This window comes from Canis lupus, chromosome 9 (assembly GCF_048164855.1).
Source record: "Canis lupus baileyi chromosome 9, mCanLup2.hap1, whole genome shotgun sequence".
Lineage (NCBI taxonomy): Eukaryota > Metazoa > Chordata > Mammalia > Carnivora > Canidae > Canis > Canis lupus.
Genome location: NC_132846.1, coordinates 48,430,625 through 48,457,544, shown reverse-complemented (window position 1 = coordinate 48,457,544; position 26,920 = coordinate 48,430,625). Strand labels below are relative to the sequence as shown.

General features: G+C 43.7%; 3 protein-coding genes across 7 annotated transcripts in view; 2 read left to right on the top strand and 1 right to left on the bottom strand.

Moving 5' to 3' along the window:
- MIDEAS (mitotic deacetylase associated SANT domain protein) overlaps window positions 1-5,987 on the top strand; it is a 70,315-nt gene extending 64,328 nt beyond the window's left edge. For 4 of the 5 annotated variants that reach the window (XM_072839273.1, XM_072839276.1, XM_072839274.1 and 1 more), the window contains exons 12-13: window positions 1,823-2,019; window positions 2,622-5,987. In XM_072839273.1, the coding sequence (XP_072695374.1) occupies window positions 1,823-2,019; window positions 2,622-2,802 (378 nt within the window). In that variant the 3' untranslated portion in view covers window positions 2,803-5,987. Of the gene's footprint in view, window positions 1-34; window positions 617-1,822; window positions 2,020-2,621 lie in introns of those variants that run through there. The other variant, XM_072839278.1, reaches the window with a different exon arrangement.
- A 1,497-nt stretch (window positions 5,988-7,484) lies between these two features.
- On the top strand, window positions 7,485-9,709 carry PNMA1 (PNMA family member 1). Its single transcript, XM_072839272.1, has one exon. The coding sequence runs from the start codon at window positions 7,838-7,840 to the stop codon at window positions 8,897-8,899; it is 1,062 nt and encodes a 353-aa protein (XP_072695373.1). The 5' UTR covers window positions 7,485-7,837; the 3' UTR covers window positions 8,900-9,709.
- A 4,271-nt stretch (window positions 9,710-13,980) lies between these two features.
- DNAL1 (dynein axonemal light chain 1) overlaps window positions 13,981-26,920 on the bottom strand; it is a 43,724-nt gene continuing 30,784 nt past the window's right edge. The window contains exons 7-8 of the mRNA XM_072839271.1: window positions 24,882-25,022; window positions 13,981-19,210 (exon numbers count right to left, since the gene is read on the bottom strand). Coding sequence (XP_072695372.1) covers window positions 19,170-19,210; window positions 24,882-25,022 — 182 coding nt within the window. The 3' untranslated portion in view covers window positions 13,981-19,169. The remainder of the gene's footprint in view (window positions 19,211-24,881; window positions 25,023-26,920) is intronic.

Sequence of the window (26,920 nt, the reverse complement as noted above, 5' to 3'; positions counted from 1 at the left end):
ATAACCCTGTGTGGTCATTATTCCCATTTTACAGATGAGGAAAATGAGGCCCCCTTGAAAAGACAACTAGTAAACAGCCTGACTCCAAAGTCTGCTATTAATTTTCATACTCTATTGCTTCTGGATCTGAGACTCAAGAAGAAGGCTTTTGTGAAGACCTAAAAGGCGTGTGGGGACATTGGGGAAGCATTTATGAGTTGTAGCTCAGGCAGGCTCCCCGTAAGAGAGGTGTGTCCCCGCCAGGAATGTCTGACAAGAAGAACAAGCTGAGACCATGAGGACAACAACAATGGCCCCTGACAGGTGTTCTCCACACAGTGCCTTCCTGCCTGTTATCTTGTGGATTCCTCACGGTCACCCCATAGTGTTACCCTCTACCTGGAAGATAGAGGACACTGGGTTCAGAGAGGCCAAATGACTTGCCTGAGGTCCCACCCACTGTCCTTGTAGTGAGGCCCTCTGTCCACCATATCACAGACCAAGAAACAAGACATACTGGCCAGAGATGTTCCTTGTCAGGGAGAGGTCCCCTAAAAAAGAGTAGGGATGGGAAGGGTCTATTAGGGAGCTACTGAGAGAACCTTCTTCTTCTTCCCTTTTTTTTTTTTTTTTTTTTTTTTTAAGATTTTCTATGTTGATTTGACAGAGAAAGAGAGTGCACAAGTGGCAGAGCAGCAGGCAGAGGGAGTGTGAGAAGCAGATCCCCTCTGAGCAGGGAGCCCGACACAGGGCTCAATCCCAGGACCCTGGGATCATGACTTGAGCCAAAGGCAGATGCCTAACTGAGCCATCCAGTTGCCCCCTGGGAGAACCTTTACAAAAAAATTCTGGGATCCCTGGGTGGCTCAGCGGTTGAGTGTCTGCCTTCAGCCCAGGGTGTGATCCTGGAGTCCCAGGATGGAGTCCCACATCGGGCTCCCTGCATGGAGCCTGCTTCTCCCTCTGCCAATGCTTCTCTCTCTCTGTGTTTCTCATGAATAAATAAAATCTTCAAAAAAAATCTGTGTTGTACACTTATGCTTGCACAAGACACTCCTTGCCCCACCCCAGACTGTAGATAGACAGCTCTTTTCTCTCTTCTGAGACTTAGCTGTGCTCCTTCTCCAAGAGCTGTGCTCTATGTACAAGCCCCATTGAGTTCTGCTGACTTTTGAGTATATTTCTCTATGAGGTCTACTCGTGTACATACTTAGGACTTCTAATGGCCCCCTGAGGCTCCCCTATCACAAGGCCCATGATTCCTATATCCTGAGTAGCACCTCTCAGCTCTGTGCCAGGTGTCCTGTACTCTTGGTGTCTGCTTGGCATTTCCCAGGGTGGCCCTTGTTATCTGTGCCTTTCACTAGAGCTTGAGCCCTCTGAGAGTAGGGATTACTGTCTGTCACCTCTGTATCCCCAGCACCTGGCACAGTCACATGGACTTGAATCTTATTTATGGAATTAAGGCATGAATGAATGGACTAAATGACTGAAAACATGCAAACATCATTAATTGAGACACCAAGCTGCCTCCCTCCCCCTGCCCCCCCCCCCCCCCCCAATTAGATAGATGCATGGAGAAGTCCTATGGCAGCTAGGGCTTTCCCACAGAATTACTGTAGCAACAGCTTTGTAAAGATAGAGTTGGCCAAAGACCGGAATGGGCTGCCAAAAAGCGGTGAGTCCCTTGTTACTGAAAGGATTCAAGTGGATTCTAGGGGAGCACTTGGCAGGAGCCTAGGACCAGTTCCCTGAGATGCCAGAATGTATCTCTCTTTCCCAGACTTCAGAATGTATCTCTCTTTCCCAGACTTCTCACCTCTCCCTGTTTGATCCTCTCCAGGCCAATGACATCCTCATCCTCCGAAGCCATGAATCTAATGCCCCTGGGTCTGCTGGTGGCCAAGCCTCAGAGAAACCAAGGGAGGGGGCAGGGAAGTCCCGGAGGGCACTGCCTTTTTCGGAGAAGAAGAAAAAACCAGAGACATTTAACAAGACCCAGAACCAGGAGAACACTTTCCCTTGTAAGAAGTGTGGCAGGTAAGGTGGTAGGCCCTGCCTCCACGGGGACCTAGCAGGGTGGCCACCGCTGGGGACAGAGAAATATGCTTTCAAGGGGGATAGTGAGAGGTAGTCTGAGCTTTCACCTTGTCTGGTGATTGGCAGCAAGGGTTTCTAGGGCGGTGACATCACTTGGCGGCTCTGAGAAGCAGCATGCTGGCGCTGAATCAGGCACCCTAGGAGGGTGGGGGTGGCCATGTGGGCGGAGCCAGTCCTGCAGAGCTGGGGCCCCCCACAGACACACCCACGTGGGGCACAACCTCGCTAGCTGCATACACACAGATGCACTCACATGGGGTGCACCCTTGCACAGGGGCGCATACACGCAGATGCACCTGAGCCCCCACGCGCGGGCATGCGCGCGCGCACAGACACAGACGCACCTGCGCATGTGCACACACACATACACATGCACTCACATGAGTATACCCTTGCACATTGTGTGCGCACGTAAACGGACACACCCATGCCGGGGCGCACCCTCGCACGCTGCGCACACACATGTGCATGCGCTGTCTGGTCTGGGGGGTCCTGGGGGCGCGGGGACGGCCCTCTGATGGGAGCCCCCTGCCCGGCTGCAGGGTGTTCTACAAGGTGAAGAGCCGCAGCGCCCACATGAAGAGCCACGCGGAACAGGAGAAGAAGGCCGCCGCGCTGAGGCAGAAGGAGAAGGAGGCGGCGGCCGCGGCGGCCACTGCGGCCGCCGCCTCCCCGCACCCGCCGGCCCTGCGCGAGGAGAGCGGCGCGGGGGAGCGGGGCTGAGCCCGGGTGCCGGGGCCGCCCCCGCCGGCACCCGGGGCCGCCGGCGGCCAGAGGAGAGCTCACGTGCACTGTTCTCCGAAGAAAACGAGACCATACAATAAACGGCTCTTTTATTTATAAAAAAGCCCCGGGAGCAGTCTTCAGGGCTGCAGGATCCAGTTCTCTCTGCGTCCCGCGGGGAAGTCGGCCTCACGCCCCCCTGCCTGGGCTGGGGCGCCCCTCGGGGCGCTCGAGCACCGCCGCCCGCGCAGCCTCTGCCCTTCCTCTGTGTCCCCGGCTGCCCGAGGTCGTCACCACGGAGAGCCGAGCACCAGCCCGCCCCCCGCCCGCCCCGGGAAAGTGTGTGGTCAGCTCGGAGAGGGAACTCAGCCTGCCACCTGTGCTGTCCCCTACCCTGCCCCGCGGCCACCTCCTCTGGGAGGAAGGCTCCCGAAGGCCGCTGGGTCGGAGGACGGTACCGGCCCTTTGCTGGGGGCTAGCAGCCCGCGGGGGGCCGAGAAGGGGTCTCAGATGTGGCGGGGAGGGGCCAGCCTGCGGGAGGGTCGGGGAGGCTGGAGGGAACTGTTGATAAATCTTGGCTCTTCCTGCTTCTCCCCTTTTTGCCAAACACCTTTTGGGCCCCCGAAGGCTGCCGAGGGGCTCATCTGTGGGGCCCACCTGCTCCTTGGTGCAAGTTCCCTGCCTTGCCTCCGCCCTGCCCTTGGCAGCTGCCCCCTCACCCCATCCCACCTGGTCTAGCGCAGATATCCACAGCTCAGCCCCCAGTCCTGCATGCTGGAGATTTCTGGATCCTTCCCTGGGAGGGGGAGGTCTCCTAACCAGATTGGACAGGAGCCTTCATTCCTTGACTTGTGTCATTTGGGAGCTATTTATTTATTCTTAATATTTAATTTTTAACATCCTCTCAGGGACCAGGGGCCTCCTGCTTTCCAGAGGCCCAAGTGCATTTATCCCAAAACAAGGCATTTTCTTGGCATCCACCCCACCCCCCCATTCCTAACACCCTAAGGTCCCTCACCTTGTTGCTCTGGAAGCTCTTGCCAATACGAGTGTTAGTAGCCCTGAAAGAGGGTGGAAAGGTGTAAGGTGTCACCAAAGCCACACAAAGACTAGCAGAAGCAAGGAAGGTCAAAGGCAGTTCTCATTGCTACCTCTTCTCTGGCTGTATTTTCAAATTGCTCGAGGGGATTGGCTGGAAGCCAGAATTCTAGTTTTCTTTCTGGCTGGAGGAGGCCATATTTGGCATGGAGTCACTGAAGTGAAGGGCTGGAAGGTTCTAGAGGCCCCATCACTTCCCATAGGAGGGCCGCGTTATTTTTCTGATCTTGTTCTTCAGCGTTAGTTCTGTGAAACGTTCCAAGTGAACGTGAGCATAGGACAGGTCGGCAGGTTAGGAAGGAGCCAAAAATCCTGCTATTTTCCTTACTACCCAATAGCCTAAAGACATCCATGTTCCTATTTGGGAGCTTGGAGTGGGGAGGGAGTTTTGTTTCTAAACTATGCACTAACAGGTGTTTTTCAGCATTCAGTTATGCATGAATACAGTTCTTCAGGACCCCAGCGATAGGAGTAACAAAATTCTCCCCGCCAGACTCCAGGACGGCTACCTAGATCGTCAACTTCCCCAGTTAGTTTCCTCCAAAGGCTTCTTCCAGGACCCAAGTTTGCAAAAATCTGGTATGCCCTCCAGAAACAGGAGGGTGGCAAATTTAAGCTGTCTTCTAAATCACTTGTGTAATAAGAGTGCCTTCGCAGCTTCGCCCCAAAGTGCTACTTATGTTTCCTGAGGTTTTTTCTATTTAAACAGTATTTTGTTTCAGGCCCCCCTGTGGACATGTGGTAAGAGGAACCTCCTTGTTTAGAGAGATTCTCCTCCTCTACGCTCACAGGAATCAGACTAGGCAAATATTGGTGGAAAAAATCAAGGTGGTACCTCTGTATTAATTCCACCAGACACTGTATTTTCGAAGGGCTCGTGCTCCAGGATGGATTTAGATCTAGAATACACGGTGAAAGTTAAAATGTGTAGAGGGCAATGCCATTGTTCCAAGTGACCTGCCAATAAAGTAGGTGCAGCCATAGGAGCTGGGATGGGTATATCCTTTAATGGTGCTTTCTCTCTGTGAACACAGTAGGCTTATCTTTTTTTTTTTCCCTTGTTCTCTTCTATTCAGAGCTGTTTGCTTTAAGAAGTTAAATGACAAACACCTCCAGCTTTATAATGTCCTCCCCACACCATCTCACATAGCCATCTTCCAGTCTCCATCTACACTTAGCTAAGGGCATGAAACTAACCTAGTGCCTGTGTCCCAGACCATTTCTGAGGTGTCTTACCCACCCAAGGAGACTGTGCTTCAGCGCACTGTCCTCCATGCCTTCAGCAGCCCCCCTCACAGCTAAGGTACACCCTCATCCCTTCTGACCCCACCACCACCCCTGGCACAGAGGTCATGTGCTGCTTATGTCTAGAGAATCCCCTATATTTAACTGCCTCAGTGACCTAACCTCTTTCTTCTCATGTGCCAGATGTTAAGATGAAGGAGGAATACAACACATACTCAAGCCTCAGCTGTTTAAATATATTTTCACTGGGGCTCTCTTTTTTTTCGAACGGTATTTATTACCAGACTGGCAAGCCTAACTCCTTAGGTTTACAGGAAGTATGCATATTTTTATAAAACAATTGTATGTCCTCCCCATATTTCGCTGTGTTAATGTTTGCCTCTAACAATTTGCAGCTGTTTCACCTTTTCCTCATTTGTCTTTAAGTTGAAGGTCTTGTGTGGAGGGGACAGCACAGGAACAGCCTTGACAGTCTGTAATTATTGTACAAATATTTTAATAGCATATAAATAAGTATATTCCTTTTATTTTGGAAAAAAAAAAACATGATCAGACACTGCCTTTTGTGTGTTTGCTGCCTGTGGCACCCTTTTTTAAAAAGACTGTTACATATTAAAATAGTGTATATATATATATATATATAAATATTACCTCTTTTGCTGTACAGTTGTGATAGACCAGACTGAAGATTTTATTTTTTGTGTGCTTTTTATAAAAAAGAAAAAATAACACACTAAAGTAAATCTTGCGGATGTGATTGTAATGTACCTATGTAACTTATTTACTTTTGAATGTTCTTCTGTATCTTTAAACCTTTTATTAAATAAGGTTTTAAAAATTCAGAGTTGAATGCTGTGTTCTTTTGGGGAAGATTTTCACCATCTGGGATTGACGTTAAGTAGGCCCTGTTTTGCTTGCAGGGGGTTGCTTGACATTTTTGAACCACAAGGAGGATTCTCTTTTGTCAGCTCTTTCTCGATACCAGGACAGGAAAAATAACACACTAGCGTTTTGCCTGGCTACGGATTATTGACTAGATACGGGTATTTTTTTTTTTTTTTTACAAAACTTTAGACAAGAAAAAGTCTCAACTCAGTGTCTCACACAAAAATATGAACACGGCACGCTTCCAACGTGTTAGTTTGAGGGGATGTATGGAGGGTGCAGAATGCAATCAGGTGGGACAGGGAAGCTGCGGTGCTAAAGACCGTATTTTCCTACCCAGCGGAAGACCAGTGACGGAGGCATTTGCAGCCTTAACTCCACTCCAGAATTATATTATCTTTTAAACAAGGTGCTTTGTTAAAAAAAAAAAAAAAAATTTTTTTTAAGGGCACCTGGGTGGCTCAGTGTTTGACCTCCTGCCTTTGGCTCAGGTCAGGATCCTGGGGTCCTGGGATAGAGCCCCGCATGGGGCTCCCTGCAGGGAACCTGCTTCTCCCTCCGCCTCTGTCTCTGCCCACCCCTCATGAATAAATAAAATCTTTTTTAAAAAATGAAATAAAGGGCAGCCCGGGTGGCTCAGCGGTTTGGCGCCTGCCTTCGGCCCAGGGTGTGCTCCTCGAGTGCCAGGATTGAGTCCCGCGTCGGGCTCCCTGCGTGGAGCCTGCTTCTCCCTCTGCCTGTGTCTCTGCCTCTCTTTCTGTGTCTCTCACGAATAAATAAAATCTTTTTTAAGAAATGAAATAAAAACTGGAAAATGTGAAAAAGGAAATGCGCCACCAAAGAGAGCAGTGTCCGGAGCGTCAGGCCAGCGCCTCTGCAACCGCTCCACCCCGCCCCCAGCCCCAGCCCCAACCCCGGGAGCGCGCGGAGCGGGCGGGAGTCCGGGCCGCCGTTGCCATGGCTACGCTCGGGGGCGGGGCGCGGAGGAAGCGGCTCCGCAGCCGGCCCCGCCCCGCACTGCGGCAGTAACGCCTCCGCGGGCTGCGGTGGGACCCCGGCGGCCCCGCTGCGCCACACCGCCGCAGCCCGCCGCAGCCTGCGCGCCGCCGCCGCCTGTGGCCCCGCTTCCCCGTCCTTCGGCGCCTCCGCCGCCCGTGTGCTCGGTCCTCAGCCGCCCTCACCGCCCGGAGCCATCCCTGCGTCTGCAAAGAAGCCGCTGGCGGGCTGGCGTGGCAGCCACCGCCGCGACCTCAGAACAGGCTCTGCCTCCGGGGACCGCACAGCCCTCGTCTGCAGAGCAGCCGCTCCTCGGCCGACTGGAGGCCGGGCTCCGGCCGCGGACGCCGGGATCGCCTCCGAGGGGAGCCCCGAGTGCCGGCGCCCGGCTGCCGGGAGGAGGCGGCCACGCCCCGCGACCACACCCGGGCGCCTCCGGCCCCGCGGCGCAGCCCTCGCCAGCCGCGCTCGCTGCCCGCCTCCTGCGCTGCGACGGGACGCGACCCCCGGCTGCAGGTGGGGGACCCGGGCCGCGGGCCCCGACTGAGGACGCCGGTGGCGGCGGACGCGTGAGGCGACTGCCCGAGCCTCCCGGGGCTTGGCTCCGGGGACCAGCCGGCGGACTGCCTTTGGGGGCCGCGAAGGAAGAGGGCAGGACTCTGGTGTCGTTTGTTAATTGTGATTGCGTCAAGCTTGCCTCCCTCGCGCCTACGGGGGTGGGGGAGTGTCTGCTGCCGCGCTGAGCCCTAGAGCGCAGGGAGCCACAGCCTAATCCGTCTTTGTAGAATCGGGGCCCTCGCTAGTTGGGGAAATGGCGATGACGCTGTTGGAAGACTGGTGCCGGGGGATGGATGTGAACTCCCAGAGAGCCCTGCTGGTCTGGGGGATCCCAGTGAACTGTGATGAGGCTGAAATCGAGGAGACCCTCCAGGCTGCGATGCCCCAGGTGCCCTATCGAGTGCTTGGGAGGATGTTTTGGAGGGAAGAGAATGCGAAAGCAGCCTTGTTAGAGCTCACTGGCGCTGTCGATTACGCCGCGATCCCCAGGGAGATGCCGGGTAAAGGAGGTGTCTGGAAAGTGGTCTTTAAACCCCCGACTTCCGATGCTGAATTTTTAGAAAGGTTGCACCTCTTCCTAGCGAGAGAGGGGTGGACCGTGCAAGATGTTGCCCGCGTCCTTGGGTTTCAGAACCCCACTCCGGCCCCGGGTCCAGATATGCCAGCAGAGATGCTAAACTATATTTTAGATAACGTTATTCAGCCTCTTGTTGAGTCCATATGGTACAAGAAGTTGACGCTGTTCTCGGGGAGGGACATCCCGGGGCCTGGGGAGGAGACCTTTGATCCCTGGCTGGAACACACTAATGAGGTCATAGAGGAGTGGCAGGTGTCTGATGTAGAAAAGAGGCGGCGGTTGATGGAGAGTCTTCGGGGCCCCGCCGCTGATGTCATCCGCATCCTCAAGACGAACAACCCTGCGATAACCACTGCCGAATGCCTGAAGGCGCTTGAGCAGGTGTTTGGGAGCGTCGAGAGCTCTAGGGATGCGCAGGTCAGATTTCTGAACACTTACCAGAACCCGGGAGAAAAGTTATCTGCGTATGTCATTCGTCTGGAGCCTCTTCTGCAGAAGGTGGTGGAGAAGGGGGCCATAGATAAAGATAACGTGAACCAGGCCCGCCTGGAGCAGGTCATTGCCGGGGCCAACCACAGCGGGGCCATCCGGAGGCAGCTGTGGCTGACCGGGGCCGCGGAAGGGCCTGCCCCTAACCTCTTCCAGTTGCTGGTGCAGATCCGCGAGGAGGAGGCCAAGGAGGAGGAGGAGGAGGCGGAGGCCGCCCTCCTGCAGTTAGGCTTGGAGGGGCACTTCTGAGGCCCAGGAAACGGCGACAGTGCACATCTAGATCGCAGCCGCTTACCTTGTCTCCGTGCTCTTACAGATGTGTCCCTAGTAGTAAAGACTTCCGCCATGTGCTGTTTTGGGGGTGGGGGTAGGGAGTCAGGCCTGAGTATTCATGTAACATTAGTACAATCGCGCAAATGAGCACCCTGAGCTGCTACAAGTGAGTCGTACTCGCTGCAATGCCAGGTAAAGACTTGTACACAAGTGCTCAGTGCCAGCTGTCATTGTGGCAATCATCCGTTGTAAAAACCATGTGAATCCCTGACACTTCTCATTGAGATAATTGTGAAATTGCATGTTCAGATGTTTTAGCGTGGGGCCTGGCAAACACAGGAAGTGTTCGGTAAAAATATGAGCCGTTGTTACTAATATTGTGAATAGTTTTTGTGTTTACAGTAAATTGTTCCTAAGTTTTTTCCCTAATTTATATTAATGGAAAGAAATGTGACTCATACTATTTATTCAGCCTTACAAAGCAAATTGTTTTATTTTTCATCTCGAAACATCTGGATCACTTTAATTGAAAAGTATTCTGAGACTATGGAATGGGATGTTAGAAAAATACTGCAATTCTAGAATTGTGTGAATCAATTTTTCTGTGTACAAGACACAGGGAGTGTCTTGTTGCATGGGGAGATTAATAAGAACCAGTTACAGTATCTATTCCCCCATTTCAAATCCTTGTCATTGAATGGTAGTTCTTGTTCATGCTGATTCTAAGTGTTCTAAATTTGAAGTTGTCAAAATACATGTATATGAATAAAAGTATTTAAAAAATTCTATTGTCTTTTTTTTCTGACACATATATAAAATTTCAGTGTAATTAAGCTCTATATTTATTCTCTTAGGAAGATTTCCTGGTGTCACTTAAAAAAAATATAACTTCAGTTACTGTATCTTTAACCTTATAGCATACTATTTGAGTTTGAATTACAGAACCTTTCAATGTATTCAATTTTTGCATGTTTTCTACAAGGCAAATATTAGAAGGCTGAACAGACCTAAGTCAATATTAACTTACTATAAAAAGTTAGGAAATCCTGAAATGGGGCTCAGGATGTTATCTAGTAATGCTTTTTCTCCCCTTTCAAATCCCTTTTCAGGGATCCCTGGGTGGCGCAGCGGTTTGGCGCCTGCCTTTGGCCCAGGGCGGGATCCTGGAGACCCGGGATCGAATCCCACGTCGGGCTCCTGGTGCATGGAGCCTGCTTCTCCCTCTGCCTGTGTCTCTGCCTCTCTCTATCTCTCTCTCTGTGACTATCATAAAAAAAATAAAAACCTGGATTATTTTTTAAAAAATCCCTTTTCAGCTAAAAATGTTTGTTTTACTACAGGAATAATTTCTCATACCTGTTTAAAATGAATGTTTCTGATTTATAGCAGCCATTTTATTTTTTTTTGTCAAAATTCATTTTTATTAATAGAAAATACTTATTCCAGTTTCAGTTGTTATACTTGAAGTTGCTAATAAAAAAAAAAGAATTTAAAATAATCATCCTGTTTCGACTAAGACAATGAAGCTGTAGCTTAAAAAAAATTCACGATTTTGGGATCCCTGGGTGGCGCAGCGGTTTCGCGCCTGCCTTTGGTCCAGGGCGCGATCCTGGAGACGCGGGATCGAATCCCACGTCGGGCTCCCAGTGCATGGAGCCTGCTTCTCCCTCTGCCTGTGTCTCTGTGACTCTCTCTCTCTCTCTGTGACTATCATAAATTTAAAAAAAAAAAAAAAATTCACGATTTGCTCATAAAGGTCTTTCAGAATTTGTTCTTAAAGTTTCTGGAACTTTCCTGTCAAGTACAGGAGTTACTGAGCTACATGAGGAAGTCTCTCTGAGACAACCAATGAGAAGTTAAGCAGTTGTCATAAAAGGAATCCCTGTATGGTAACCTGGACTATACAAAGATCCCCTCCCCTCCAGCTCAGGAGGGACATGCCTCTAAGCACTGAGGTATGAAGAGTCAGACTGTTATTTGCTGTTAGAATTAGCTAATAACGGGATCCCTGGGTGGCGCAGTGGTTTAGCGCCTGCCTTTGGCCCAGGGCGCGATCCTGGAGACCCGGGATCGAATCCCACGTCAGGCTCCCAGTGCATGGAGCCTGCTTCTCCCTCTGCCTGTGTCTCTGCCTCTCTCTCTCTCTCTCTGTGACTATCATAAATAAATAAAAATTAAAAAAAAAAAGAATTAGTTAATAACAGTAAATCTCTGGCACGGATGCTACTGGTCTATAGTGTCCTGTGATTTTAGGAATTTCTGTAAATAGTTTCAATTTAATTCACTTTATTCAGAAATTAAACCTGTTTAATAAAGTTCACTACTCTGCCAGAGTATCTGCTGGTTTAGTATCCTTAAAAAATATGTATCAAAAAAAAATATGTATCAGACGTGTAGGTAACTCATAAAGTATACTTATTAGAATACTGCATTATTCAAACCAAAACCTGTTTTAACATGTTTATAATTAAAAGCACCAATGAGGGATCCCTGGGTGGCGCAGCGGTTTGGCGCCTGCCTTTGGCCCAGGGCGCGATCCTGGAGACCCGGGATCGAATCCCACGTCGGGCTCCCGGTGCATGGAGCCTGCTTCTCCCTCTGCCTGTGTCTCTGCCTCTCTCTCTCTCTGTGACTATCGTAAATAAATAAAAATTAAAAAAAAAATAGGTTCTAAAAAAAAAAAATAAATAAAAAATAAAAGCACCAATGAAATGAAATTCCAAGTTATGACAAGGGAGACTCACTCTCACTTGAAGCTGTGTTGCTTAGAGAACTTTAAAAAAAAAAAAAAAAGCATATGCCTTTAAAGTAATTCAAGGACAGGTCAGGAGACACCCTCTCCTCATTCTTTTTTTTTTTTTTTTTTTTTTTTTTTATGATAGTCACACAGAGAGAGAGAGGCGCAGAGACACAGGCAGAGGGAGAAGCAGGCTCCATGCACCCGAAGCCCGACGTGGGATTCGATCCCAGGTCTCCAGGATCATGCCCTGGGCCAAAGGCAGGCGCTAAACCGCTGCACCACCCAGGGATCCCCTCCTCATTCTTTATTATAGGACTCCAGTTAAGGATGGGCCAGAAATGAGCCTTTCTAGATATTTCAGAAAAGTCCATAGATGTGTTCTAAAGACTTAAATTTAAGAATGTCTCTGTATCTGTGAGTAGTGCTTATCAGGATTTCCTAACAGCACAAAGGCAAGTCCATATAATAGCAGCCATTTTATATTAAGAGGATATAAACTGGGAGATTTCAAAAACAGGCTTGACTGCACAGAATCAGTGACTGAAGATGTTTGTCTTGAGAACCTAGTAAATCCAGAAGTGGTTATATGAACTTGAGTTCAGTGGAGTTTTCCCCTACTAAGGCTTTAAAATTATAGCCAACCTATTTAAAAATCGTAAGGCAAAAAATTATTTATAAAGGCTAATACTGGGATCCCTGGGTGGCACAGCGGTTTAGCGCCTGCCTTTGGCCCAGGGCGCGATCCTGGAGACCCGGGATCGAATCCCACATCGGGCTCCCGGTGCATGGAGCCTGCTTCTCCCTCTGCCTGTGTCTCTGCCTCTCTCTCTCTCTCTCACTGTGTGCCTATCATAAATAAATAAAATTTAAAAAAAAAAAAAAAAAAAAAAAAAAAAAAAATAAAGGCTAATACTGGTATACATTCTAACACTTTTCTGTATACTCACTCATGTCTTCCTCTCCCATGTCATGTCTGTTCCACTCTCACAATTTTCTCTCAACACACACATCTTCACATACTTAACCCTCACAACAGATAGGCAAGTCTTTGCTTCCCCCAACAAACATGACCTCATTCCCCCGCTCCCCAACTCACATAGCTTCCCCCTCCATTCCCATCAGCATGGCAGCATGGCACTGGGTAGAGCACCCCCCTCACTTCTCAGAATCTTACCTGTACCCATTCACTCCCACCTTCTCCCCACAACACTCCATCATAAACATACTCTCTCCTCCCACTACACGTATATACCACAAGTGTCCCACCCCATCCGTACATTCCCACTTCTCCATGTACACATACGCACATACTCCCACTAACGCCTCACACCAACCAGCCATCACATGTATACACACATTCTCATTCCACACATATTACATTCGTAATAATGAGTTCTTAATCTTTCTCACCTAATATTATAGGCATTCTTCTATATCTGTACATAGGGATATACTTTTTTATAGCTGCAGAGTTGACTGCATTTTAGAAAGGAGGGTTATCACTTAGTATTTTTTTATTATATATAACAATTATATATCTACATATACATACATTTATACATTTATATTCAATACAATATATATATGATATACATTGTCATGATTCTAGACATCCATCCTTTATTCTAGAAAACAGTGAACTAAAAATAATGAGCTGTTTCTAATCTGAATTAAGGTTTTCTCTTTATAGGCTCAGAAATTAAAATCTGCTTTTTAAAGGAGGACAGCAGCAAGAAACATCCTTATAACCAAAGAATTGTGGAATAAAGAATTAGAAATAAAATGCACTACAGTCCCATTCTGAGGCCAAAATTATATTCAGCCGATAGCACAGAATAGGTGCTGAGACAATGTGTAATGGTACACCTCTTACTAGGCTCTTCCTGTTTCTTGTGTATTACACGGGGGCTGGCCGAAGTCATGTTATTCCAGACCTCACATCAGGGGCCTATCAACCAGCTTTAACCTCATATACTATTAGTGAGGAGAGAACTAGGAATGGTTAAGTGCAGTAGTAACTTGCAGTCCTGGGAAACACTCTTTCCAGGATACTAATAATTGAAATGGTGCCCAGAGAACTTATGGTGAAGACTCACAAAGCTGGGAGAGGAGACTGTCATTGGTAGTGAATTACAGGGAAAAAAAACTCAAAAAGATGAGTCGGTCTCTCTCTCTATCTCTCTCATACACATGCTCACAAGCTGTGTGGAATGTTTGATCCAAAGACCAAATTTCTTCAGAATTGAATGTCATTGGAAGTTCACATGGTTGCTCTGTACTAGCTAAAATCAATATAACCAAAAAAGATACAAAATAATTTTTTATAAAATAACACAATTTATTACTATTTTAAAACATGTCTCACAAAATAACATTCAGAAACTCAACATTTCTAAATAATTTAACACAATAAGTTTAGTCATAAAGTCATGCTACAAAATTCCTGCATATAAAAGATTATTACCAAAGTATTAATAGATGTTAAAACGTTCTTCAGAATGGAGTTGGTTCTAGAAGCCAAAGATTCTGGAATGATGCTCGTTATCATGACTGACACCCTGGGAGAAGTAGCTAGCTATATGTATATTCACTACAGCTACCAACTCACCAGTCTTTTGATGGAATTGATCCCTCTAGGCAGTAGCACCTCAGAGGCAGGTACCCTGCAGATCAAAGAAGCAAAGAACTTCCCACCCTTGTAACATGAGCCATAACTTAATTTAACCATCTAAATTCCTTTTTCAAATCTAGATGTGGGAAAGTTAACTCAAAGTTTCTATTCTGAGTAGGAGAATTCTACTTGACACATTCCTCAGAGGGATGACTGTCAATGTAGCAAACATGGAAGATGACACCAAGGAGGGAAATAGGGAAATCCTGACTCTGATTATGTACAGACAACTACTGCTCAGGTGGGCTTAGAACGAGCAAGGATGAAGTTTGATTCTCTAATATCCACATGCAGGCTAGGTATTTACCCATCTGCCCTTTGGGAGTACTTTCTACCAACATCCAGTTCATAATTTTAAAGTGCAAATCTACTGCAAAATACTTTACTCTCCCCCACCCCCTTGTTAAATTTGCTGGGTCATAATTTGGTTGGCTGGTTCCCCTCTACCTGCCCAATATGGGAAATTAACTAGAATCCACTTATGACTTCCCTAAGTGGCAAGAGAAAATTTTTCTTAGTTTAGAAAAAACTAAGACTCAGTCTCATTTTTTCTTTCAGTTTTCTTCCTTTGTCGTCACTGGTTTATAAAAAGGCAGGAATAGAGATTTAGATGTGGGATTTCTAAAAGTTCAGTGATTTTTTTTTTTAAAAACACATCCTTTATTTTTTTATTGCACCTATTTTATGGTTTTACAAAAAACAAAAACCTCATGCTAGAATGAAGATAAAGGAATATGACCAAGTTAGCTGTGTCAAAAGCGCCAACTCTGCTACACTGAATCTTGTTTTATATTTAATTATTCACAGGCACATTAAGCAGCCTAAATAAAGAAAATGTGTGCCAAAGGAATTAATTTCAGTTAAAAGATAACTTTCGGTTTAGCGTTAGTTTTCTCCCTTTACCAATACTTACAATGTAAGGTCTTCACAAACTGGCAGACTGCAGTTAGAGAGATACTAACTACTCATATGATCAATACTTTGAAAAAAAAAAATACTTTGACCCTCCCTTCCCAACACACACCAATTTTTAAAAGTTAATGATTAAATCCAACTTTTCTAGACCCTATACTTTTTCCATTTAATCCTAACAAAAATCCAGGTAGAAGATTCTGAGTCACAGAGATAACAATCTTCAATTCCACTTACACATCACCAATTCTGAGAATAAGCCAACAGTTAAGATTCATTTCTTACTCCTCATTACTCCAGACCACCAGTAAAAGGTATAAGAAGAAGCATCTATTCAAGTCAAAATTTCTTTTTTCCACACAAGAACCACTTTTAAATGTCTTATAACCATTCCGAGTAACCATACCAAGTTAGTGACCAATTATCATGATCAGACATTCTTCTGATCGCATTCAAAATTGGTGCCGACACCAGCTAACTTTCATATATGATTACCAAATTTTATACAATATCTTTCTGCATTTAATGACTGCTACAGTCTGGAAAATTCTATGCATCTGTGGACAATGAATGAACATTTAAAGAATGAACATTTAAAGAATAATCCATTATTTAAAAGCACACTCAAAATGTTCAGCTTTAGAGATAAAGAAAAATCTATCATAAAGTTGAATTCTGTTATAGTAAGAGAGAGGTAGGTTAATAATCACTGTCCTAAGATAAGCAAGAATGCTAAGAAATAAAAGTTGAGACCCTGCTGAAAAATGTAAGTTGAACCTTTCAGCCCTGAGTTTCTAATGTCATATGAAAATTATTAAAATGAGCATTACAAAAAAGCAAAACACCAAGGACCATTTTCCTTCCATCCATGATTATTAAACACATCACCTTCTCTCAACTCAGGTGGCATATATGGCATTTATGAAAATAAATGCACCCTGGACAAAAGGAATGTTAGTATAAAGCACTGGTTCTTAACCAGGGACAGCTTTGTTCCTATCCCTCCATCAGAGGGGACAGATAGTAGTGTCTGAAGACAATTTTGGTTGTCACAACTAAACAGGGGCTTCTACCAGCATCTAGTACGTAGAAGCTAGAGATGGTGCTAAGCATCCTATAATACACAGAACAACATCATCCAATCCAAAATGTTAATAGTGCCAAGATTGAGAAACTCTGGTTTAAAGGAACAAACTCCTATGAACAAAAACCAAAAACTCCTATGAACACAAAAACCCGGGCAGCCCCAGTGGCGCAGCGGTTTGGCGCCGCCTGCAGCCCAGGGTGTGATCCTGGAGACCCGGGATCGAGTCCCACATCGGGCTTCCTGCATGGAGCCTGCTTCTCCCTCTGCCTGTGTCTTTGCCTCTCTCTCGCTCTCTCTGAATGAATAAATAAGTAAATTAAAAAAAAAAAAAAAGAGTTCAGAAAGTTTAAAAAAAAAAAAAAAAAGAACACAAAAACCCTTCAAGGTCTGACCAGGTAATATACCCATAAGCTTAGAGTTAGGGAACACAGCAAAGCTGAATTTCTTTGTAGACTAAAATCAAGTTACCTGTGAAAAATTAAAATACTGAACTGATTCTAGAGCTCTACCATTATTATAATAATGGAAGAAATTTTAATGAGCCACTAAAAATGACAAAACGCTTTAAACCAGGAGCCCAGAGAGAATCCATTCCAAGTAGGTCAAGTATCTAATCCATAAGCCAAAGGCATTTAATATCAGCTAAATTTGCAACAGTAAAAGATGATTTAAGGAATGATTAGAAAGAATGTTCTGAACTTACTTCATACAGCCTATCTTCCATTTTCTAATGGCATGGATTCTGGCTTTAATTCCATTAAAGGGATGCATAGAAGTCATTCAAATATTTGTTGAGCCAAACTAAACATGAATTTTGTGTGAAATAGACACAGAAAAGCACCTTACACTTCTTTGAGAACTATCAGTGATTAAAAGACATTAAGAAACAAAGAGAAACAAAGAAAATGAGTTTCTATATTATAGAATTCAGAAATCCAAACACCAACACCATAAGCCACTTTATAGATTCAATATGAAGTCATGCCTTCCCTATTACATTCACTTCCAGAGTAACCTTTGAAAAATATATCCATACAGAGCAAAATGGCTTCAGGCTTGCCTACTGGATGAAGTGCAAACTACAAGAAGATCATTTTCCCTCCTACTTTTGGGGACTTAAACATCACCAAGGGGAATACTCATTATTTATAGTCCACAAAAGAAATACCCAAAGGCTTTGAATATTAAGCCAGAGTAAAGATTTCTTCCTATCAGATAATGAGGAAGAATTAACAAGAAGCTAAAAAAAGTGTTGGACTAGTTTTTCCTCTTGATGTTTGTATTTAGAATTGATTGTCAAAGCAGTGGTCCCCTTAGATCAGAGTGACTCAGAGAAATCATGTAATTCCTACTTAAATGATAGCTGAAGTTTTCTGAAACCCAGGACTATTTATGCAATCACCTTTTTAAAAAAATGACTCTCCCCTCTTTGACTGATTTCATACAAGGTAAATAGGGAAATAAGAATCAGTCTCTGGTTGAGGGACTTTAGGCACAATTTGGCAGAGCGCCTCTGACTTCTCTTCTCCAATCTGTCAGTGATTCAGTCGTGGCCTGCTATGAACTTATCTGGTTACTGACTACTATATCTCGTACTTTCCAAAAAGTTTTTCTTTATAAATTCTAACCTCTGTGTCCAACTATTGCTTTGCAATTTTGAGGTTAAATCACCTACCATGCTTCATAGAGAAGGCAATCCTCAAAAATATTGCCCTTTGCCTGGGATCCCATAACGAAATATCTCTTCTCTTTTCCCTCCACAATCACTTACATAATTCATTTTAAGAGCTGTCTAACTTAGAAGCATTCTAAAAATATATTTTGAAATTCTAAATTTAATCTATTGAAAGGTATCAGATGCTATATTTTAAATTCTATATCCTTATTTATAGTAATCACTTCTCCCAACATGAGGGTCAACAGAACAAAGTTATTAGAGAAATTTTTGATATATATGAATGGCCAACATTTAGGCTAGGAATTCAAATATAACTACTGTTTACATGTATTTCCTTATATAACATATAAGGGATCATAAACCAAAAAGTGTGCCTAAGATCAGGTCCACATGGGTAACATGACCACAATACTGGTCAAAGGAATGATCACGACAGTCATTTTAACTACTCACTGTGCACAATGACTCAAGTGGCCAGGTGTGTAAACACAACCTAAATTCCAGTTGACAGATGCACACATTTTGGAAAAACAAATAAGTAAATATAACATGGGCTATAAGGCCTCCAAGATATTAATTTTTCTTTTTTTCACCACAGCTTTTGCAGTTGGACTTTGGGAGTCTTGGTTCTAGGACTGCTCTGTATTTCTTCTAAGAGGAACTCTTCCTGTCACCATGCTGCCTTCTGAACCAAAGGCATGACACATTTGTGCTTCTGAGTCATAAGGACATGGACCTTCAGGAAAGATGGTCTACAGATCCAAAAGTTAAATATATATATTTAAATGCCTGGTCTTAAAAACAAAAAAAGAAACCCTAAACAAACTAAATAAAGAACTGTATTTGTTGTTCTTTGTTGTTAAAAATGACTGGTCTATAAAAGTTTCAGTAGATGGGGCCACGCAGTACATAACTGGGACAGAAGACAAAAATTGACAATTTGAGTTTCTAAAAAAAAAGTACTAGAATATATGAAGTTGGTGTTATTGTTTGGGGTGAGAAACACTAAATAGGTTTAAAAAAAGGTAGGAATGAGAAACTTGTTTTATCTTAAGAACCTTTGCCCCACAGAGAATCTTTAAAATAGACAATTATACAAAACTTATCTATTATTCTTATGACATTTAAATAAGTTAACACAAAGGGGAAAACATGGTGTTAGTTTTCTTCTTCTTCTTCCTCTTTAATTACTGGGGTACCTAAAACGAAAAAGAAAATTATTTCTGGTCATTCTCAGCAGATTGTTAAAAAAATTTTTTTTTAAGATTTTATTTATTTATTCATGAGAGAGGCAGAGACAGAGACAGAGACAGAGAGAGACGCAGGCTCCATGCAGGGAACCTGATGTGGGACTCGATCCTGGGACTCCGGGATCATGCCCTGACCCAAAGGCAGACACTCAACTGTTGAGCCACCCAGGAGTCTCAGATTGTTAAAATTCTAAATGAAAATATTTTCCTGTTAACCTGAGTAGGTATGAGATGCTAAGAAGTGAGCCATAATAAAAATAAACTCATAAAATAATAATCTCTTTAATTTCAAATTATCCAAAAAGCCTTTCAGGGAAATTCTCCAAATGGATTAATATAAGTACTTAAGAATATTAGGCTTCCCAAATGCGTAGCTGCAAATAAAATACCTACAAGTGCCAGGCAGAAAAATAAAGCCCTATACGCACTAAAAACTTTGTATGTTAAACACATATAGTCTTCATTTTTCACATAAAATTTGCAATCCCAGTGTTGCCAAAAATCTGAATTTTTGCTATTCTCTCAAATATCAACAAATGGAGACAAATTTGAAAAAAAATAAAAAGAACCAGAGCACAGAAAACAAAAAACATCGCAGACTATCACTGGGCCAAAGGCCACTTGTTTCTGAGCACTGGTATTTGAAGCCTGCCCACAATTTCCTTTAAGTTTTTTTTTTTTAAGATTTTATTTATTTATTCATGAGAGACAGAGAGAGAGAGAGAGAAAGAGGCAGAGACAAGCCTGCCCACAATTTGACCCAATTCACTGTTTGGTTTTAACTCCTCATGTTCTGCACCAGCTAAATCAATCAATTCACTGTCTCCCAAACTCACCTTACACACTCTTACCTCTGGACCCTTGTTCAACAGAGTCTTCCATTTTGGAATATCCCCCCGACAAACTCTCCTTCCATCTAAGCCCTGCCCTTAATTAGGAACCAACTCCAGTGCCTCTTCCTCTATGATCCTTCTTAAATGAACATTTATATTCTTTATGGCAGCAAGCAGATGTTCATCTCTCTGTATTCCCCAAAGCATCTTTTCACAGGGGGAGACCGAAATGTATTATTAAAGTATAACACACAAAGTACACAGAGCATGTAAGTGTACAGATCGATAAATATACACAAAATGAACATATCTGATAACTAGCACCAGATTAGGTAGAGAACATTATTAGAACCTGAAAAACTTCCTCAGGTGTCCTTCCAGTCACTATCCCCCCAACAAAAGACATATTCTATCCTAATGTCTAACACTATAGGTTATTTTGCCTGTTTTTGAAATTGATATGAATGGGATGGTATAATATACCATATAATACTGTATATAATATACACTCTGTGTCTGGCTTCTGTTGCTCAACATTATGTTTGTATGATTTATCTATACTGTGTGAAATTTGTAGTTCATTCATTCTTATTGCTATTTACTATTTTTATTTATTTATTTATTTTTAAAGGTTTCATTTATTTATTTGAGAGAAAAAGAGAGTGCATGAGCAGGGGGGAGGGGCAGAGGGAGAAGCCGACTCCCTGCTGAGCAAGTAGCCCAATATAGGGCTCAATCCCAGGACCCCAGGATCATGACCTGAGATGAAGGCAGATGCTAACCAACTGAGCCACTCAGGCACCCCACTGTTTAATATTACATTGTATGAATATGTCATTTGTTGATGGGTATTTGGGTTGTTTCCAATTCATAGCTATTAAAATAGCGCTGCTATGAACATTCTCATATGTGTCATTTGGTAAACATATATATCTTTTCTTTTGGGTATATAGCTAGGGAAAAAAAAATGCTGGGTCACAATGGCTATGTATGTAAAGCTTTTATAGATAATGCCAGTTTTCCAAAGTAGTTATATCAAGTTATGTTACCATCTGTCAGGGTCTGAGCGTTTTAGTTGCTCCATATCCCACTAATATTTGGCATTGCCTTTTTCACTTTAGCTTTTTAAGATTCCTCAGTTTTGCTTATAAGCAACAGAAGAGGAGCAAAAGTAGGCAAGTTAGCAGCTGTAGCTGTCTCTGTTCTGGTGTATCCTCTTAGGACAGACCAAGCTGGTTCTCTTAGCGGCTGCTCAGATTGGCCTGAGGTCAATAGTTGGTCCAAAAGGCTATAATATGGCTTAGTCTATTCAAGGTCTACATGAGAGATCTGTTCCATACTCAAGAGAAGGGTGTTACTTCCTGTGCAATCCTTAAAGTAAAGACAAATGATTTCAAATAGTTTCTAGACTCCAATCCAAACCTAAAAAAGCTGAAGTCCAAGACTCTAATGTCCATCTCCCCTTTTTCTATTTTCTATTTCTTTTTTAATGGTGAATATTCATACAAATACAATATAAATAAGGAGTAACAAAGCCAATGATTGTATAGCTACTACCAATTTAGGAAACAGAACATTACCAGTATCTTAGAGGCCTGTTTGCTGGGTGTCAGTTAAGTGTCTGCCTTCGGCTCAGATCATGATCCTAGAGTTCTGGGATCAAGCCCCAGGTTGTTGGGCTCCCAGCTCAGTGGAAAGCCCTTCCACCCTGCCTGTGCTCTCTCTCTCTTTTTTTTTTAAAAGATTTTATTTATTTATTCATGAGAGACACACAGAAAGAGAGAGAGGCAGAGACATAGGCAAAGGGAGAAGCAAGCTCCATGCAGGGAGCCCAACACGGGACTCAATCCCGGGACTCCAGAATCATGCCCTAGGCTGAAGGTGGCGCTAAACCACTGAGCCATCGGGGCTGCCCTGCCTGTGCTCTCTTTCTTACGCTGTCAGTCTCTCTCAAATAAATAAAATCTTAAAAACAAAACCTGTTTGCCTCTTCTCAATTATTCCTGTACCACCTCACAAGAGAAAATTTACTGTCATTTACTCCTAGGTATGCATCCAGAAAAAAAGGAAAAGAACATTCTGCATGATTCCATTGATCTAAAACTCTAGAAAATTCAAACTAATCTACAGAGACAAAGCAATCAATGATTGCCTTGGGAGGGATGATGGCAAGAAAAAGGAGGGAAGGATTACAAAGAAGCACAAAGATACTTTTGGGGAATGTATATATGTTTATTACCTTTTTTTCCCCAGCTTTACTGAACTATGATTGAGATAGCATTGTGTAAGTTTAAGGTATAAACTGATTTGATATACATATATATTATGGAATGATTACCACAATGTTAGTCAATACATTCATCACCTTACATGCGCGCGTCTGTGTGTGTGCTGAAAACTTTTAAGATCCACTCTCAACAACTTTCAAGTTGCTGTAAGATAGTATTGTTAACTATAGTCACCATCATATGTTCACTATCTTAATTGTGGCGACAGTTTCAGAGGTGTGTATGTATATCAAAAATATATCAAATTAGGGATCCCTGGGTGGCGCAGCGGTTTAGCGCCTGCCTTTGGCCCAGGGCGCGATCCTGGAGACCCGGGATCGAATCCCACGTCGGGCTTCCGGTGCATGGAGCCTGCTTCTCCCTCTGCCTGTGTCTCTGCCTCTCTCTCTCTCTCTGTGTGACTATCATAAATAAATAAAAATTAAAAAAAAAAAAAAAAAAAGAATTGGGAAGGAAGAAAATTGTTTAAAAAAAAAATATATCAAATTAAACACTTTAAATATGTGCAGTTAATTGTTTAATTAAACTTCAATCAAGCTGTTAAAATTTTCTTGATGTAGGAAAATAGATAAGAGCTTTTCACATCAATAATTCTCAATTGGAGGATAGATGAGCACGTATCTTCCAGGGAGTCATATTGGAATCACCTGTGAAACTTATTCAAACTCTAGAGACCGCTTAACTCTCTCCCCAGAGATTCTAAAATATCCCTCCCTAGGGGTACAGCCCCATTTAAAAACAATCACTGCAGTAATCTGGGGTGGATAAAAGGGTTGTGTACTGAAGCTTTGAAAGGGGTGGTAAAGGAGAGAGTGTGCAAAGCTCTGTGCCCTCTGGCAATTCACTAGACCTTTCTGGGTCTCAGTATGCACCTCAGAAAGACAGGAACAGCACTTCTTTCCAGGAAGCTGGGAGGCTAAAATGGGATCATGTACCCAGAACCCCTTGGCAGTACTCCCTGCACAGAGTGGGTCCTCTTCCTCTTCTGTTGCACTTGACTTGGTCTTTAATAAGAAGTCATATGGCTGCCTCTTTCAGACTGTTGGTGTGTCAAGGCTCAAAGTGGGGAAGAGCTGGCTTCAGGCCAGGCAGGGCTACAGTGCTGGCTGCACAGGTGGCTAACTGTGGGATCTACAATATGCTGTCCAGCTTCCCTGCACCCTGTCTTTCCTCCTAGGGGGTGACAGTGAAGATGAACTGAACTGCCTCCTGCACAGAGTGGCTCATACAGATGAGATGCTTGGTCAGAATGGGCTGTACTGATGTTCCTTTGATTGGTCCACAATTAAGAAGCACCCAAAGAACAAATAACCCAATCATGAAATGGGCAGAAGACATGAACAGACATTTCTCCAAGAAGATGTACATACAAATGGCCAACAGACATATGAAAAAATGCTCTGCATCACTTGGCATCAGGGAATTAAAAATCAAAACCACAATGAGATACTACCTCATACCAGTCAGAATTGCTAAAATTAACAAGTCAGGAAATGATAGGTGTTGGTGAGGATGTGGAGATAGGGGATCCCTCTTATACTGTTGGTGGGAATACAAACTGGTATAGCCAGTTTGGAGTACAGTATGGAGGTCCCTCAAAAAGTTTAAAATACAGCTTCCCTACTATCCAGCAATTGCCCTAATAGGTATAACTAGTAAGATACAAATGTAGTGATCAGAAGGGGCACCTGTACCCCAATGTTTATAGCAGCAATGTCCACAAGAGCCAAACTATGGAAAGAGCCCAGATGTATATTGACAGATGAATGGATAAAGAAGATGTGGTTTATATATACAATAGAATATTACTCAGACATAAAAAAAAGAAATCTTCCCATTTTCAATGACATGGAAAGAACTAGAGGATATTAAGCTAAGCAAAATAAGTCAATCAGAAAAAGACAATTATATGATCTCATTCATATGTTTCTTAAATTTCATATGTGAAATTTAAGAAACAAAATAGAGGATAATAGGGGAAGGGAGGGAAAAATAAAACAAGATGAAATCAGAGAGGGAGACAAACCATAAGAGACTCTTAATCATAGGAAACAAACTGAGGGATGCTAGAGGGTAGATGGATGTGGGTATGGGGTAACTGGGTGATGGACATTTAGGAGGGCACGTGATGTAATGAGCACTGGGTATTATATAAGAGTGATAAATCACTGAATTCTACCTCTAAAACTAATAATACATTATATGTTAATTAATTGAATTTAAATTAAAAATATATAATACAAAAATTAAACTTAATTACAAAGTACAAAAAAGTTTTTGGCTTAGGGATGATCTTATATACAGTCTAGGCATCCTAGGAGGTTTTCATCTCACCCTGGCCCAAACCGGGACCATAAAATTTCCTATGGAATGAAATGGCTTTTGAGATTAGAGATGACCTATTTCTTTTTTAGTTTTGCTCCTTTTCATGATTCCATGTCACAAATTCAATTCTTATGCTTAGAAAGCATTGCCCCAAGCTGGCCCAGAGTCACTCACCATCCAGCTTTTTCAGTTTGGGAACTCTTTTGGTCGCCTCTTCAATCCAGTTCCCCTCAGCAGAATGTTTCTCTTCTAAGGGATTGCCTACAAACACCAGGTCTTCCAGGCATGGCAATTCCGCCAGCTTCACAAACTCAGCTACAAGCACAAAGAATGCATTACATATTAAAATGGCAAGTTCTTCTCTGTTATGATTTTTGGAGTTGAATTCCAGTATCACTAGGCCTCAGTTCGTGACTATTCAAAACAATTTGTTGTTTAAGATTTTGAAGGAAGTAAGGGAAGTTATACCATATCAAGTCATTCTCTGAAGACATTATGGAAGGGAGGGAAAAAGAAGACATACCTCTTCTACCTTTCTGCTAGCCTAAAGATGGGATAAGAAAGGGAGATGAGGTTCAGAATCACAAAGAACAACATATTGCTCTCCAGTGATAGGTCTTCTCTATGCTGTGGGTTAAGTCAAACTGCTTTTGTTTCTACCCATTCCTTCATCTTCAAATTCTTTTTTTTAAATATTTTTTTAAGATTTATTTATTTATGATAGACATAGAGAGAGAGAGAGACGCAGAGACACAGGAGGAGGGAGAAGCAGGCTCCATGCCGGGAGCCCCACGTGGGATTCGATCCCGGGACTCCAGGATCGCGCCCTGGGCCAAAGGCAGGCGCTAAACTGCTGAGCCACCCAGGGATCCCCTTCAAATAATTTTTTTTTTAAGATTTATTTATTTGAGAGAACTAGAGAGAGTGGGGGTGGGCAGAGAGAGACAGAGAATCTCAAGATCTCAAGCAGATTCCACACTAAGTGCAGAGTCTGTCTCAGGGCTTGATCTCACCACCCTGAGATCACAACCTGAGCTGCAATTAAGAATCAGAAGCTTAACTAGCTGAGCCACCCAGGCGCCCCTCATCTTTGGAATCTTTTTTTTTTTTTTTTTAAGATTGATTGATTGATTGATTTGAGAGAGAGAGAGAAAGAGAAAGGGGTAGAGAGGCAGAGGGAGAGGGAAACAGTGTTAAGCTGACTTCCCAATGAGCACGGAGCTTGCAGGGCTCGATCTCACAACCCTGAGATCACCACCTGACCTGAAACCAAGAGTCTGAAGCTTAACTGACCAAGCCACCCGGGTGCCCCTCATCTTTGAATTTTTTTTAAAAGATTTTATTTATTTATTTTTATTTTTTAAAGATTTTATTTATTTATTCATGAGAGACACAGAGAGAGAGGCAGAGACACAGGCAGAGGAAGAAGCAGGCTCCACGCAGGGAGCCTAATGCAGGACTTGATCTGGCACTCTGGGATCACGCCCTGAGCCAAAGGCACTCAGCTTGGGACACCACCCAGGCGTCCCAAGATTGATTGATTGATTGATTGATTTTTAAAGATTTTATTTATTTATTCATAGACACAGAGAGAGAGAGGCAGAGACACAGGCATAGGGAGAAGCAGGCTCCATGCAGGGAGCCCGATGTGGGACTCCATCCCCGGTCTCCAGGATCACATCCCAGGCTGCAGGCGGCGCCAAACCGCTGCGCCACTGGGGCTGCCCAGATTTTATTTTATTTATTAATTCAGGAGAGACACACAGAGAGAGGCAGAGACATAGGCAGAGGGAGAAGCAGGCTCCCTGCAGGGAGCCCGATGTGGGACTCGATCCCAGAACCCTGGGATCACAACCTGAGCCGAAGGCAGATGCTCAACCACTGAGCCACCTAGGTGCCCCTCATCTTTGAATTCTCAAAACAGTGCATTCATACATCTATGGAAGAACTCATTACATAGTTTTATAATTATTCGCTTATAAACTATTCTTTTCCACTAAGTTGTAAATTCCTTGAAAGCAGGGTCAGTGTCCTATTCAACTATGTATCTCAAGAGGGTAGCACGGATCATAACACTTAAGAGAGCTTTAGTATATGCTGAATGAATAATGTATTATAAAAAAGCAAAGTAATGTAGATGGCAAATACATCTTCCACCCAAGAATTATTAAATTTAAAACGATTCCATTCAGCCTTTGGACAGTAATTTAATT